Genomic DNA, 14,896 nt, shown 5'->3' on the forward strand with positions numbered 1-14,896 from the left:
ATGCCTAACAGTAGAGAGGGTCACAACTCAACTCATTAAAAGAACACATGGGAGTGGGGGAGTGCTAGGCCAATTGGGCTAGCCCCATTTCACCATGGGCAGCTACCACACCCACCAGGTGTAGCTGCTATGCCCATGAACCAATCTGTCCCCTCCTTCTCCAGTTTGCTTGGCAGAAGTCTCTTTCTGCTTGTTTTTACTAGGCTGCCAAGAGGTTAGAAACCTTTGTTCCATGGTCAGCATGGAAACACAGGCTACATTATATTTTATTATCATCAGCATCATTACAGGCTAGTAAATGTTGTTGACCGCTGGGAGGAGCACAGAAAGAATAAACGCCATGTTACACCCACAGCTGCAAAACCGGATGCCTTCATCTGCCCCAGCTGGAACGAAACATGACTTTCCCAAATGAGTCTCTACAGCCAAAGCAGGTGCTGCAACACTCCAATGGTTTGACTTCACCCCCGAAGGCACACTCTTCCATGGTCTCCCGAGACAGACGGATGCCAATCAAATTTTGTCGGCTTATGTATCAGGCTGATGCACAGGTACATGCTGCTAAAGCAAAGTGGGGAGAAGGCATGACGGAATTAAGAGCTGTGGCAATGTGAGCATGCCTGACGCTCTAATGCAAAATTCTGGAAAAAAGATTTCCACCGTCACATTTTGTAATTTGGAACACCAAAATCCAAGGAGAAGCAGAGTTTTCTAACACAGTTCTACAGTCTGTGCCATGGGTGGGAAATGAAGGGTAGAGGTGTGTGTGCACAGAAACTAGTCTAATATACAAAAGCAAAATCTACTTTCATTGCTTTGCCCACTTTTGGCCTTACCCAAAACTAGTAGGTGGCTCCTGGAAAGTTGCCCAGATGGGGATGAAAAGGGTTCCACGGCCCTGATCTGTGCATAAGTTTCCTGAGAGGCTTGCATGCCCCAAGACACCCTACGCTGTCTTCATCTGATTTATGGAAAGGCACCAGCTATATTTTGCTGCTTTGCAATTAAATCTGATGGTGGGCAGCCTGAGATTTGACAGAGATGGCAGCCTGGACCTCTGCTCCATACCTATAAATATGGTTGACTGACGTCGTTAATCTCCCTGGAAATAATTTCAAAAGGGGCCCTTGCTATTTCAATAGCTCAGCTATAAAGGCAGGAGGGGAGCCAAAAGGAGCATATGTTTGCAAGGGTTTGTTTTGACACTCCGTTTAAAGTATCATTTGTTTGAGATTTTTATCCCTTCAAAAACAAGCCCCTTTAAAACGCCTTTGTTTTTAAATGGCTAATCCCCGGCATCAAAACGACGACATGCTTAACAAAACAAAATAGCGCAGGGTATTCCAAAAGCAGGAGATTTCAAAGCTGCTTCACGTGCAGGCGTGGCGTGGCTGCGAAATCAAGCGACGACTGAACATATACAAATGGCCTGGCACAGATCACGTAAAGCCACAGAGCCCTTGAAAGCACAACACTTTCCTCATGGTCCCAGCGCACGCATTCAGCAACCAGACATGGAGTTACAGCAATGGGTGAAGGAAGCCTGCTGCTAAGGGCCCCAACTGTACTACACATTTAAGGTACTATTATACCACCTTAAACAGTCAACTAGAATTAAATTTAAAAATAAAATAGCAATAAGGCAGCCCAAATAAGCAAAGGAGAACAAGAGAAGGGCAGACTAAAAATGAACTAGGCCGTAGGCCAGCTGGAAGTAGTGTTGAAACATGTAGGAGCCAAGTGGAACTCACAGGGCATGGAGCTCCGTAACCTGGGGGCTACCAGAGAGAAGGCCCTTTCTCAGACTGATCCTGGTGCCCTTCAGAGAACCTGGTGTGCAGGAGCAATCAAGTCTAGAAGTAGGTAATGCATGTATAACTGGGGCCAGATCCATTTCTTCAACTAGTAATTTTGTTCTTCTACAGTTCTGGCTTTTCCGTTCCTACTTTGTCCAGGTTTCCTCATCCACCAGTTTTCTTGGGCAATCTCCCCGCACTTCACACACATACCCTGACAAGGAAAGCCTTTCCTGATCTCAAGTGGTATAAAGTTTCATTTATACCCTGCTTTCTCACACACATACCCCAATCCCCTGAGAACGTACCACAATATCACACTAGCTCAGCCAGTTAGTACCAGAGGCATCCTTGCCCCAGAGCAGTATGGTACAAACCACTCCCCTTGTTAGCAAGCACCACACATGTATCAGGAAGCTAAACTTCGCTCACCTCACGCGTGACTCTGCCATTGTTGTCGAAGTCATAAAGCGTGAAGGTCCACTCTTGCCTGTTGTCTTCCTCAACGGACACATCACATTGCAATTCCTAAGGAACATGCAAAGAGTAGCTGATTACCTAAAGCAAAACTCCTATTTGCAGAGGAGGCTAACTTCCTCTTTAAAATATATTTTAAAATTAAATTCAGACAACAGTTGGTTTTTTCCTTCTTCTTTTTTAAAAAAATATTTCTCCCTCATGCCCACCCAACAACCTGGCCCCTCTAGACAGCTCCCTGTAAGAATAATAGAAACAGTCCAACCATAGCAATAAAAACAGGAGAACAAGGAGATGTTGGTGGAGAAAGGAAGTTCCTAAGTGCCATGCAAGTGTATGACTGCTGATTGGCTACCACACAAACACACTTATGGTAGCTAGCCAATCAGCAGCCATGCAAGCACATGAGTATCAGCAAGGGTGGCGAGCCCATCAGCAATAATGTCTTTGGGTGACACAGGTTGAGGTTCCATTGCTTCTACCATCACCACCTGGGATCTGGTAAGGAAGACCATTCCTCTCATTGACTGCGCAGAAGCAGTGGCAAGCAGTTCTTTCCAGAGAACCATTTCATCAGTCAATTCAAAGTTCAGAAATTGGCAGCAGCATTAAAAACTCAAAGCAATACACAAAATGTCCTTCTGAGAAGGCCTTCTGAATAACTGCTCAGTTTCTAGAGCCTGAAAGAGTTGAGTCCAGCAGGTCTTTTGGAGGATGGTGTTCCACAGAGGTGCCACCAGTGAAAAGGCCCTTCACCTTGAAGTTGGTGCCCGCCAGATCTTGTTGGCCTACAAATACCACCAGCCCCACATCTGGCAAGTCTGGTGGTCAGGGCTGCTGCAAACTGCAGCCCCACATTATTCAGAGGGCACCAAGTTGGGGAAGGCTGAGCTAAACAGTTGAAACTTGCACTGAGCCAAAAGCTCAAGGACCTGAACTTTCAGCTTGAATTTTCTGTGGGGCAAAAGGGGTGCCTGAAACTGTATGGGAGGCTTAAGGGGGATGGATTTCCCCCAAAATGACTCTCCCCTCTTCCCATTTTTTGTTTCCACCTGCAGGCCATGCACACACCCCTGAATTGAAAAACAAACCTTCCATTTCCACCACCTGCAACTAGGGTGATATTTGGCTCAGTACTAGTTGAAACATGCACTTTTTAAAATTCTGGAAAGTGGCACACAGGTGAATAGGGGTGGGGGAAAGCCCCAATGGGTCAGTCTTGATCCCCTCCCCCTAGTTGGTTAGCAACCTTAATGGTAACAATATTGAGACCCCATTTCCCGTATATTCTGCTGAGCAGGAGAGGAATCGCATTCAATAGTGCTCCTTGTCTATTTCCCTTGGGCTAAGACTCTCAGAGAATTTGAAACATTTTTTTGGTTTCATTGAGCAAGAAGACGAAACTATGTGAAAGCTACTTACTAAAATGCCTGAAAATATAATGCGAGATCCTCCAATTTAAAAGAGAGAGAGGGAACAGTGAGAAGAAAAACCTCTCCTTAATTCAAGGAGGAAAAGTGAGACACTCTCAGCATGAGGCAGGATAAAGTTGAAACAGAAGTGACCATTAATAGAAAATAGATCCATGGCATAAACCCATTTCAGAAAAACCCCTTTCGCAACACAGATTTTTCAATGTAGTATTAATTCCGGCTCTCCCTTATAACTCATTAAAGCATTACATCTGTTGAAGTAGAACCCAATTTGGAATTAATAAAGGGGGGTGAAAAATTCTTGCCAACCACAGCTACTTTACGCAATCGTTTGAGAGCTGGCTTATGGTGAAAACGTTAAAAGACAATTAGAGCACACAGCAAGGTGGTTACATACTAAGGGTCCAATCCAGAGCCTCTAAAACCAAGGTTGTTATTCAAACATAATCTCTGCAAACTGTCAATAGGAAACAATGAAAATTTTCTGTAGCAGCTAATTAGATTTTTACGTGCCAACAACTGCAGCTGGGTTTGGGGTAGGGAACATACAGCAAATATTTTTAAAGAGTGCTTTTAAACCCAACAAATGCTTTCTGTCAGAACGATGCTCCTTAAAAATTAGTTCTGATCCTGTAATCAGCAAGAATCAGGGTACCAACTTTTTTTCTCCACAACAGACAAACCAGCTTAAACAAATTAGATGTGTATTCATGGAGGATGTGGCTCTGTGTCCATAACTGATGACCAGGAAAGCAGCAGCAAGAGCAAGCAATAAGAAACTCCCCTGAGGAAAGGTTGCAGCATTTGAGACTTTTTAGTTTACAGAGAAAGCGAGTAAGAAGTAACACAATGTTAATTTATAAAATTGTGCATTGCAAAAAGGAGAAAAGGTTCCTCCCCCATAATTCTGGAACGTGTGGACATCCAAGGAAACTGAATGTTGGAAGGTTCAGGTCAGGCAAAATAGAGTACTTCCTTCATTCAGTGCCCAGTTAAACTATGGAACTCCATCCCACAGGAGGCAGTCCATGTCCATGAACCTGGATTGCTTTAAAAGAGGACCAAGCAATTCATGGAGGATAGGTAAAAAGGTAAAGGACACCTGGATGGTTAAGTCCAGTCAAAGGAGACTCTGGGGTTGCGGTGCTCATCTTGCTTCAAGCTGAGGGAGCCGGTGTTTGTCTGCAGGGTCATGTGTCTAAACCACTTCTGGCGGCACAGGACACTGTGATGAGTGCCACGGAAGCGCCGTTTATCTTCCCACCACAGCAGTACCTGTTTATCTACTCACACGGGTATGCTTTCAAATGGTTAGGTTGGCAGAAGCTGGGACAGAGAAACAGGATCTCACCCCATTGCATGGATTCGAACCGCCGACCTTCCGATCAGCAAGCCCAAGAGGTTCAGTGGTTTTGACCACAGGACCACCCACTCCCTTTATCATGGAGGATAAAGCTATTGATGGCTACTAGCCACAATGGCTATGTTCTTCCTCCACGGAGGCAGTAATGCTTCTGAATACCTTCTGAGAGAAGCCACAGGAAGAGGATCCAATTTGCCACTTTCACAGAGGCCTCTGGTTGGCCACTGTGAGAACAGGGTGCTAGACTTAGGCAGGCCACTGACCTGATCCTTCAGGTTCTTCTTAAGTTCTCAATGGCTCAGCATCCACTGCCAAATTGCGTTTACCTCAGAGATTGCCCTCAAGAACCTAAAGGCTGACTGATAGTGACTTGCCAAAGTCCACTTTGCCAGGTTAGATTTAAAACAGGGTCGTCGCAGTTCACAGGCTTCCTGGTCGGCGGTGGCGGCGGGGTGGGGAGGGGGACATTGAGCAAATTAGTCTGCCTGCCTTACAGCCCCCCTCCCCAAATTTCTGTAAGATGCTCGCCTTCCTTCTTTCAAGGCTCCCGCAATCAGAGTCAGCAAGAGTTGCAACACAAGCCATGGGGGCAATTAAAAGAAAAGTCGTTGCACGCAAGTAAAATAAACAGCTCCAAATAGCTCTGGCATGATGGGAGCTCAGAAATACCTGCTTGATCTGCTGACTTGAAACCAATTCCCTACAGCAGTTAACGGTAAAGCCCCCCGTCCCCCGCTGAGTTCAAAGGCAGTCTTCTCTTAGCTGTAACAAGCCCCGGCTGAAAGCTGCCAATGTACCCCCCCCCCCGCCTGCAAACTTGACAGTGGAAACTGAGTTTCGTATTACACAAACATTCCCAGGAACCTTTAAAAGCCAAGGCACATCCACCACCTCAGATTTAGACCTCTCCCTTCTCGACAGTCACATTTCAGATTCTTTTGTACCCGGTCATGAAACGAAAAAACGTTTACCATCCTCTTAGCCCCTTAGCTTACACGATTCGGAAGCTTTGATTTGGAATACAAGTGGATACGTGCCTGTGAATATCTCAGTGCCTGGGCCTCTGCCACGTAAGAACAACTCTCTCTGTCCTGCACTGCCTAAAACTCACAAGCTTTCCTTTGTGCGTGTGTGAGGACGTGCCACTCCACGTTAACAGCTGAAACAGGCAACTTATTTCCTTTGTTAAATAACAGGGGTTTGTGCCGATCGCTTGGCTTTGCAGGGTGCCTAAGGCTAAAGCAGAGTTCCAGATAGCAAAATTGTTGGTTCTGGACAACCTTCTGGCATTACCTCGTTCATATGGGAGTATAAGGCACCACAGAATTCAAATCAGGGACTCTGGCTGCAATGTCCAAGAACTTTACTCCCCACACTTCTTGGAAGAGAAAGGTGTTGGCCCTGAACTTTCCTGCTCTACAGCACCACCAAGGTGCTGCAACGTGTCCACCCGGCCAGACCAGGAGATCTGGGGAGCCAATAGGAGCCTGCCTGAAATTGTGTAACTGTTGTTTCTGCTTGGTCAGAATTGGAGAAAATTGTCAGAAAGAGCTTCTGATTTGGAACCAGGGCATCTGCTTGAGCTGGACTATATATCTGACCCTCTGAACTGATGGTGTTCCAGCCTGGGTCTTCCACATTGGTACTGAAAAAGTTCAAGATGGCCATTAAAAATAAATGAATAATTCTATATATACCTGAGCTGAAACTACTCAATTTTTCCAGGGACACATTTAGCCATGCCAATCATCATCATCATCATCTCCTACTTTTCTCTCTCCTACTTTTATGTTATCCTCACTTGTGCTTAGCGATGTCATCACACAGCCATAACCGACTGGCCACACAATATGACACCATCCTACTCACTGCACAATTCTTGATTAGTTGGGATCACCTAAGTAACTCTTCAAGGAAGAAGGTGAAAGCAGCAGCCGGGGATTAGGGGGTTGGTAGAAATCACACTGAAGAAGCAGTAACCAGGCCCAGAGGCAACAAGGGTGCCAAATAGGATGTGTGGTTTTTTTTTCAGAAGTCAAGCATTTGCTCCATCTAAAAAACTTCCTTAGAAGAATTTGTGTCCTACTGAAATTTGCTAGCTGCTCCCTAAAAATAAAAATCAAAAACTGGAGACTACCCAGAGCACCTATAAATTATGATCATAAGAATGAATTTCTTGACAAACTGTTGATGCTCAGTTCACCATCAACCTGGAGATAACACACGTGCTGTTTCAACAACATTGAGGTGCATGATTCTCTATTATTATTATTTTAATCTGTATACTGTCTCTATGGAGACTGGCAGCCTTTTAGTCTGGATGACGGCATATCTGGGTGCTCCTGTTTATTAAATCCCTTTCTTCATGAGCAAAGCTTGCCAATGGCGAACAATGTCTGGCAGTTTTATGTTGCTTGTAAGTCTACAAGGAAATAGGCCATCAGACTCATTCCTGGCAAGACCTTTTCCTCTTCACCGCCTGTCTTAATCAGATGGATTTCCAGTGCAGCTAGGTCAAGGTTGGATCACCCTGGGGGCCCAGAGATGAAAGACTTTTTGCAAGTTTTTTTTTCCACTAGGAAGTGTATAACAAAAGAGAGAGAGGGAGAGAAGATAGTAGACTACAAAGGAAAACAAAATTAAAAAGAAAAAAGAAAAGAGCCCACATACAGCACAGAAACGCAATCAGGCCGGTAGAGGAACAGCAAAATAGCACATGAAAGGAAGGAAGCAAGCATTAAGTGTTTAGGATAAATGGTTCACAATATGTGGGGTTGTCCTGGCACACATTCTGATCCCTGGGGGTAGGTGTCAACATTCCTCATCTCCCAGCACATCCTCAAGCTATTGGGCTGCTCCAAAGCTTCCTTAGCCCTCATGGCTTATCTCACTGACCTTCCAATTGTAACAGATTTTCCTTCCTGCACCCTACTCAAGGGCCAGCGGCAATGGGCAGTATGGTTGGGCACATGCCTAGGGTGCACACCCCAACAAGGGGCTCGCTGGCCACCCCCTCCGTGGACCTCCTTCTCCTCTGCTTGCTCACTTGCCTCTCACTCTGGCCCAGAATAGTGGTGTGGAGGAAGAGGAACAGGAGGAGATGTCACGTCACTGCTTGCTCTTTGGCCCTCAAGACTCGCTAGGGAGCAGGAGGTAGAAATAAGGACGAAGAAGAAGAACAAACAGATGGAGCAGCTGGGGATAATGGTAGTGTGGAAATAACATTTGCTGAGGGAGTGGTGGGGAGGCTCCATGAAGGGTTCTTGTCAAAGATCCCTCTGAAACCTGGAGCCAACACTGCCCCATTGCCACCAAGAGTTTAAAGCTCCACCTTTATATGTAGATAAATATTTATTGCATTTATATCCTACCTATTTTCTCCAAGGAGCACAAGGTGGTGTGCACAGGTCTCCCCCTTCTCTTTTAATCCCAACAACAACCATGTGAAGTAAACTAGGCTGAGAATATTTCAATAATTAACAACAACAACAACAACCAATTATCTGCCTCACAGGGTTGTTGATAAAGACAAAATGTTCTTTGGATACGGCAAACTTAATTAATGGCCTACAACAGGGGTCGGCAAGGTTTACCTCACCTGGGCTGGTTCACTCTGGTGGAGATCCCTTCGCGGGCCTTAGCACACACACACAATTTCCAGGGTTGGCATCTGTGTAAGCGCATATGCGATTTCCGGCGCCGCGGAAGCGAGTTCCCGCGCTGCGCTGCGCCAGTTTAGCACAGTGCGCGGGGGCTCACCGAGCGGGCGGCTCGTGGGCTGGTTAAACGACCCCCGTGGGCTGCTTGTGCCCATGGGCCTTAGGTTGCTGACCCCTGGCCTACAACTATACATGTCTATTCAGGAGTAAATGCCACCAATTTCAGTGCTGCTTATTCCCAGGTATGTGAACAGTCTCAGGAAGTATAATTTGATTAAACATGAAGCAGACCAGGTCTTGGACACTTAGAAGCAGGGCAAGAGGTAAACAAAACTTCAGTAAAACAGCACATATTTCTTATCCCGTCTAAGGCTATGTCACTATTTGATGGAATAGCCATATCTTAAGGAGCAATCTACAAGCATTAGGAAACAGAGACTGAAACCCATTATCTTACAATGTGAGAAACTATTTTCAGGTGCCTTCAGCCACCTTCTGTGAACTCACTGTAGCCTACTTAGCTGAAGTAGGAGAGCTGCATTACTCTCATTACTGATGTTATTTATCTCATCTTCCAATGTACAGGCTGCCTTTTCCAAGCAAAGGTGGTAGCGATGGGGCTCTGGCTTTTGCTCCAAAACTGATGGCCAGGAAAGCAGCAGAGTGAAGAAGATATGATAGAAACTCCCCTATGAGGAAAGGCTGCAGTATTGGGGACTTTTTAGTTTGGAGGAAAAGTGATAAGAAATTTATAAAATTATGCACGGCATGGAGAGCGTGGGTGGAGAAAAAGATTTCTCCTTCGCTTATAACACTGGGACTCATGGACTTCCAATGAAGCTGCAAGTTGGAAGGTTCGTGACAGACAAAAGAAAGCACTTTTTCATGCAGTGCTCAAACTATGGAACCTGCTCCCACAGGAGGCAGTGACGACCATCAACTTGTATGGCTTTAAAAGAGGACTAGACAAATTCATGGAGGATAAAGGTATCAATGGCTAATAGCCATGAAGGCTATGCTCTGCCTCCACAGTTGGGGGCAGTAATGTTTCAGAATACCAGCTGGGGAAAATCACAGGATGGGAGAGAGCTGTTGCGCTTGGATCCTGCTCACCCATTTCCCACAGGCATCTGGTTACCCCTGTAAGAACAGGATGCTGGAGTAGATGAGCCACTGACCTGGTCCAGCTAGCTAATAATAAATAATAGTAATGCCCACCTGGCTGGGCTGCCCCAGTGACTCCTTTCTCATGTTCTTAACTGAAGAGAGGAGCGATCTGAGTGTGGTACTTTTTAATTCTGTTTATGGCGAGCATGCTACAATTTCACTTGTTTGTTAAATTTGGAAGTCACTTTTCCATGAAATGGTGCTCAGAGTGGCCAGCAATAACACATGCTGAAGCTTGCCGATGCAGTCGGAGTTGATGGTTGAGGAGTACAATTGGAGCTGGAGGGGCTTTCCCAGTGTTGTATCTAGCCAAGTTCTTCTCAGTATGAGCCCACTGAAACTGATGGACCTAATTCAGTCGTGTCCAGTAACCTCAGTGGGTAAACTGTGAGTAGAACCAACAGTGGATACAGTGTTATGTTATGCAAGCCCGTTGGGAGTCTCCCTCCCAACAATGCATGCCACTGAAATGGTCAGGTGCCACATACCATGGGTGGGGCTTCTTAGTCCAGGCTATACTGGCCCCAAGACATCACTGAAACAACTTTATCTTCATCCTCAGCTGCAAGACCACCAATTGTGGTCCTGCACCATCATTTTCATCCTCCTCCAAGGTCCTGACCTTGCTTTACCTTCCAGAACCTTGGGCCTCCATATGCTATTGCCACCATCACCTTCCTTCTTGCCATCACGATTGATCAAGACATAGAGGGAGAGGCTTTAGTCATGGACATTATTTATCTCAGGGCATCGCAGTGATAAGTGTGCCTAGGGAGAGAAAGAATAATGTCCTTACCTCAAATTTTAGCTGCTTCTTGACATTGGTACGTGTATCAGTTTCCTTCTCCACTTTCTTTTCATCGCCACTGCAAACTCCATCTGTCTTCTCTGGAGGCAAAGCCACTGGGGGAGGTGGGAGAAGAGAGAAATTCAGAAGGCTGCCTTTAGTCACTTGTCACATCAAGACACCTCATTATTCTGCGGTTTCAACTCAAAACTGGGTTCTCATCTAATTTTGTACACAAATATGTGGAGTAATTGTTTTATGTGAAGTTCTACTGAAAGGTCGAGTCTACAGAGTCATTGGTTTAATGTCTGAAAATTCTATTTGAATGCTAACAAAATACACCACCAGTACAGCATCATCTTCGATTAAAATGCCCTCTGGGCAATGAAGCAGGAACCAAAGAACTTACACACCCAACAAAAAAAGAAAATGAAAATACAGCAGATTAATTAAGGAGAAATGAAGACTTAAGAACCGAGATATCCCTTCCTTTTGTAAACCGCTTTGAGGTTTATAGTTTTTTAAAAACAGGTTGTATATACATTTTGAGAGAGAGAGAGAGAGAGAGAAAGAAAGAAAGAGAGAGAGAGAGAGAAAACTGTGCAGCATCTTGTTCACCATCTTCTAGATCAGAACAACATTCTGACAGGACAATATTTGCTCTCCATTCCTTTATCATGTTACATCAGCACTGATATCATACTAAGTAAGTATAGTGCAAACCACAGATCATATACCTGATTCTAACTATGGTTGCACACTGTAGTTTTAATGTAAACTGTTGTTAGTTTTAAATCTGAACCATTGTGTAATACTGTGCCATGGCTAAGTCTGAAAACGGAAAGGTGGAATTTGCACTTTTCCCTTTTTTCAAATTTGCTATAAAGTATTAACTTTTATGACATTGCAAAATATTAATTCACTCGTACAACAGTATTTGTCAAGCCTATAATGGATTTTTAAAACAACAACAACAACAACAACCAGACTGATGCCAAAATTTTGCTCTTCTGCCAATCTTAAAATAAGATTCTTCATTCAGGCACAGAGAACAAACCCGATGGAGCATAAATACTCCCAGTTTCTTAAACATCACAGTTTAATCTTTCGGCATATTTGGAAAGATTAAATTAAACATTGAAGTAACAATTCCTAGTAGGGACGCGGGTGGCACTGCGGGTAAAACCTCAGCGCCTAGGACTTGCCGATCGTATGGTCGGCGGTTTGAATCCCCGCGGCGGGGTGAGCTTCCGTCGTTCGGTCCCAGCTCCTGCCCACCTAGCAGTTCGAAAGCACCCCTAAAGTGCAAGTAGATAAATAGGTACCGCTTTCTAGCGGGAAGGTAAACGGCGTTTCCGTGTGCTGCGCTGGTGCTGGCTCGCCAGAGCAGCTTTGTCACGCTGGCCACGTGACCCGGAAGTGTCTTCGGACAGCGCTGGCTCCCGGCCTCTTAAGTGAGATGGGCGCACAACCCTAGAGTCAGACACGACTGGCCCGTACGGGCAGGGGTACCTTTACCTTTAACATTTCCTAGCAGGTGAAAACTGTCCCAGGATGAATTAGATCCTTAAAATCGGGGTGGAGAGCAGATATGGAGGGAGGATGCAGAAGGGAAAACATGCCATATAAATGACTTGGAAATACTTTTTTAAAAATACTGAATGCAGGCTGAATACTGAATTTTCTGCTCATTTTACCTGAGATCGGGTTGCTAGGGGACTGTTGCCTTTAAAACTCTCCTTTGTATTTCAACATACTGAGCACTCCAATTTCAATTGGAGAGTCGCTCTCTTTCTATCTTGTTTTAAACAAAATCACATAAATATCCGTGTATAACTTTTTTATTTATTTATTTATTTATTTATTTACTTATTTCCTGCCATTCAGCCTAAGGTCTCAGGGTGGGCTACAACATTAAAACACACAATATTAAGAACAGCTTGAACAACTTACAAACACAAAAATAAATTGGGTTCTAAAAATATACACCTTAAGAGTCAAAAGCCAGAAAAAGGGCTGGTGTCCATGGCCTCATTGGTCCCTCCCTGCCCGTGCAGAAATAGGACATGAAAGAGTCCAAAGGCCTTAACAAAAGGGCACACTGGATCAGCAAGCAGAGACTTGACCTGATTGCTGTGCAAATTAATGTACAGTGGTACCTCTGGTTATGAACTTAATTCGTTCCGGAGGTCCGTTCTTAACCTGAAACCATTCATAACCTGAGGTACCACTTTAGCTGATGGGGCCTCCCACTGCCACCGCCACCGTGCGATTTCTGTTCTCATCCTGAGGTAAAGTTCTTAACCCGAGGTACTATTTCTGGTTTAGCGAAGTCTGTAACCCGAGGTGTTTGTAACCCGAGGTACCACTGTACTTGGGATTGGGGGGAGCAGCATGGCAAGCCCCCTCGGTCCTGTTCCAAAGATAGTTGGAGGAACCAGAAGCCACAAAACTACCTGGGCTTCGCTGATTTGCTGCTTTGCTGCTCTGAGCTTGTGGCACTCTTTGTCTAGAAGGGAATACAATAAGCACGGACAGCTGTTGGATTCATAGTTGTTTGTTAGGGTCAGGGTGCGATATTGCCACAATCTATTTCCCCAATGTATACAATTGGGCAGTTCCTCATTCAGGCACCAGTTAGGTGTAGTCGGAGGCATTGTACTGGAAATCGTAGCTATGAGAGTTCATGTTTTATTACTGGAGTTTACCTTTGAAATGTGCACTTCCCCTAATTTTGTAACGCTGCTCTTCAGACACATAATGCATACAAAAATTCATATATTAGTGAAAATTGTGTGTGTGTGTGTGCACATATGTTAGTGAAAATTACATTTCAAAACGTATTAGAAATGGGGAAATTGCTTTGCAAAACTGTACCTATTAGGGAAAATGGCATACAAAAATGTGTACGTCAGATGAAATTCACTGATGAATTTTCATGAGGACATCACAAAATATCACAAACCGTTGTGGACATGTGGAGAACTGAACTTAAGAATGGAAAAATGTGAAACTGAGACAAACCGAATTGGACAGAAACCCCGATCACTAAACGGAACAAAAATGTACTGAAAGTAGCTATTAAATAAAATGTAGATGCTTGTCTGGGTGAGTTAAAACCATAAACTGAGAAACACCGTTGAGCTACATGCCAGAGTTCAGCTACACACAATGAGAACTTCCACCAAGAATCTTGCCAACAATATTAAATCTGTCCAGACTAGACTGCTATCTTAAATAAGAGGAAAGCATTAAAAGGCTCCTGTTACCAGTGTCTGAGACGCTGGAAAAAGATCCATGGACAGTATCATTACTTGAAAAATATCCATTGACTTCCTCTTCAGATGCCAACTCCCCACCCCACCCCAAGAGGCACACCTTGGCCTTGCAGTTACAGAAAGCCAGTTTGCTCCTTATGGGAATAACGGCAGACAGAATCCAAAGATCCTATTTTCAACGGTCATCTACTTTGTGACATTGGAGGCTGGTGCTACAGAGACACAAACTCAAGGCCAGGTCCCAACTTGAAGAGAGCATTGAGATGGTCTCCCTTAAAGTTGCAAGTGGAGGCACAAGCTACTTTAAAGTGAGGAAGCATGGAAGAGTAGTTAGTAGGCTTTCCCAGCTTTATTTGTATATGTCTTGAGCCCTGCAGAGACATCAAGAAGTCTAGAGTCCAATGATCTCAGGGACAACACGAGAACATAAGAGCTTCCTGGATCAGGCCAATGGAGCCATCTCTACCTTGTGTGGCAGTGAGTTCAACAGTTTAACTATGCACATGAAGAAATCCTTTATTTTATCTTTCTTAAATCTTCTAACATACAGCCTCACTGGATGTCCACGAGTTCTAGTGCTATGAGAAAGGGCAAGAAACATTTCTCTATCCACTTTCTCCATGCCATGTTTTGTTTTATAAACTTCTATCATGTATAAACTTCTGACTTCTATCTTACTTGTCTTTCCTCTAAACTAAAAAGTCCCAAACACTTTCTTTATAGGAGAGCAACCTTTCTTAACAGGAGAGGGTCCTAGTGGGTTAGGACTCCGCTGTCCCCGGGAAGCCTCAAGAGTTGCCAGAGGAAATATGCCAGGCATAAAGCTGAGTTGCAGGGAGAGACCAAGCAGGATGTCAGGGAAGGGGCCTGTTCTTGTGTCACCTGATGCTTCTGACCAGCCCTCTCCCATGCAGGCACCACCTCCGCCTCCCGTCA

At 44.8% G+C, this 14,896-nt stretch overlaps 1 protein-coding gene across 3 annotated transcripts in view; it reads right to left on the reverse strand.

Annotated features, from left to right (window-relative positions):
- The window catches only part of NKD1 (NKD inhibitor of WNT signaling pathway 1), a 127,084-nt gene that overhangs the window by 19,840 nt on the left and 92,348 nt on the right, over positions 1-14,896 (reverse strand). For 2 of the 3 annotated variants that reach the window (XM_082232959.1, XM_082232958.1), the window contains 2 exons: positions 10,692-10,798; positions 2,229-2,324 (listed from right to left, as the gene is read on the reverse strand). In XM_082232959.1, the coding sequence (XP_082089085.1) occupies positions 2,229-2,324; positions 10,692-10,798 (203 nt within the window). The remainder of the gene's footprint in view (positions 1-2,228; positions 2,325-10,691; positions 10,799-14,896) is intronic. The other variant, XM_082232960.1, reaches the window with a different exon arrangement.

This window comes from Podarcis vaucheri (assembly GCF_965113315.1).
Source record: "Podarcis vaucheri genome assembly, chromosome: 7".
In the NCBI taxonomy this organism is placed as follows: domain Eukaryota; kingdom Metazoa; phylum Chordata; class Lepidosauria; order Squamata; family Lacertidae; genus Podarcis; species Podarcis vaucheri.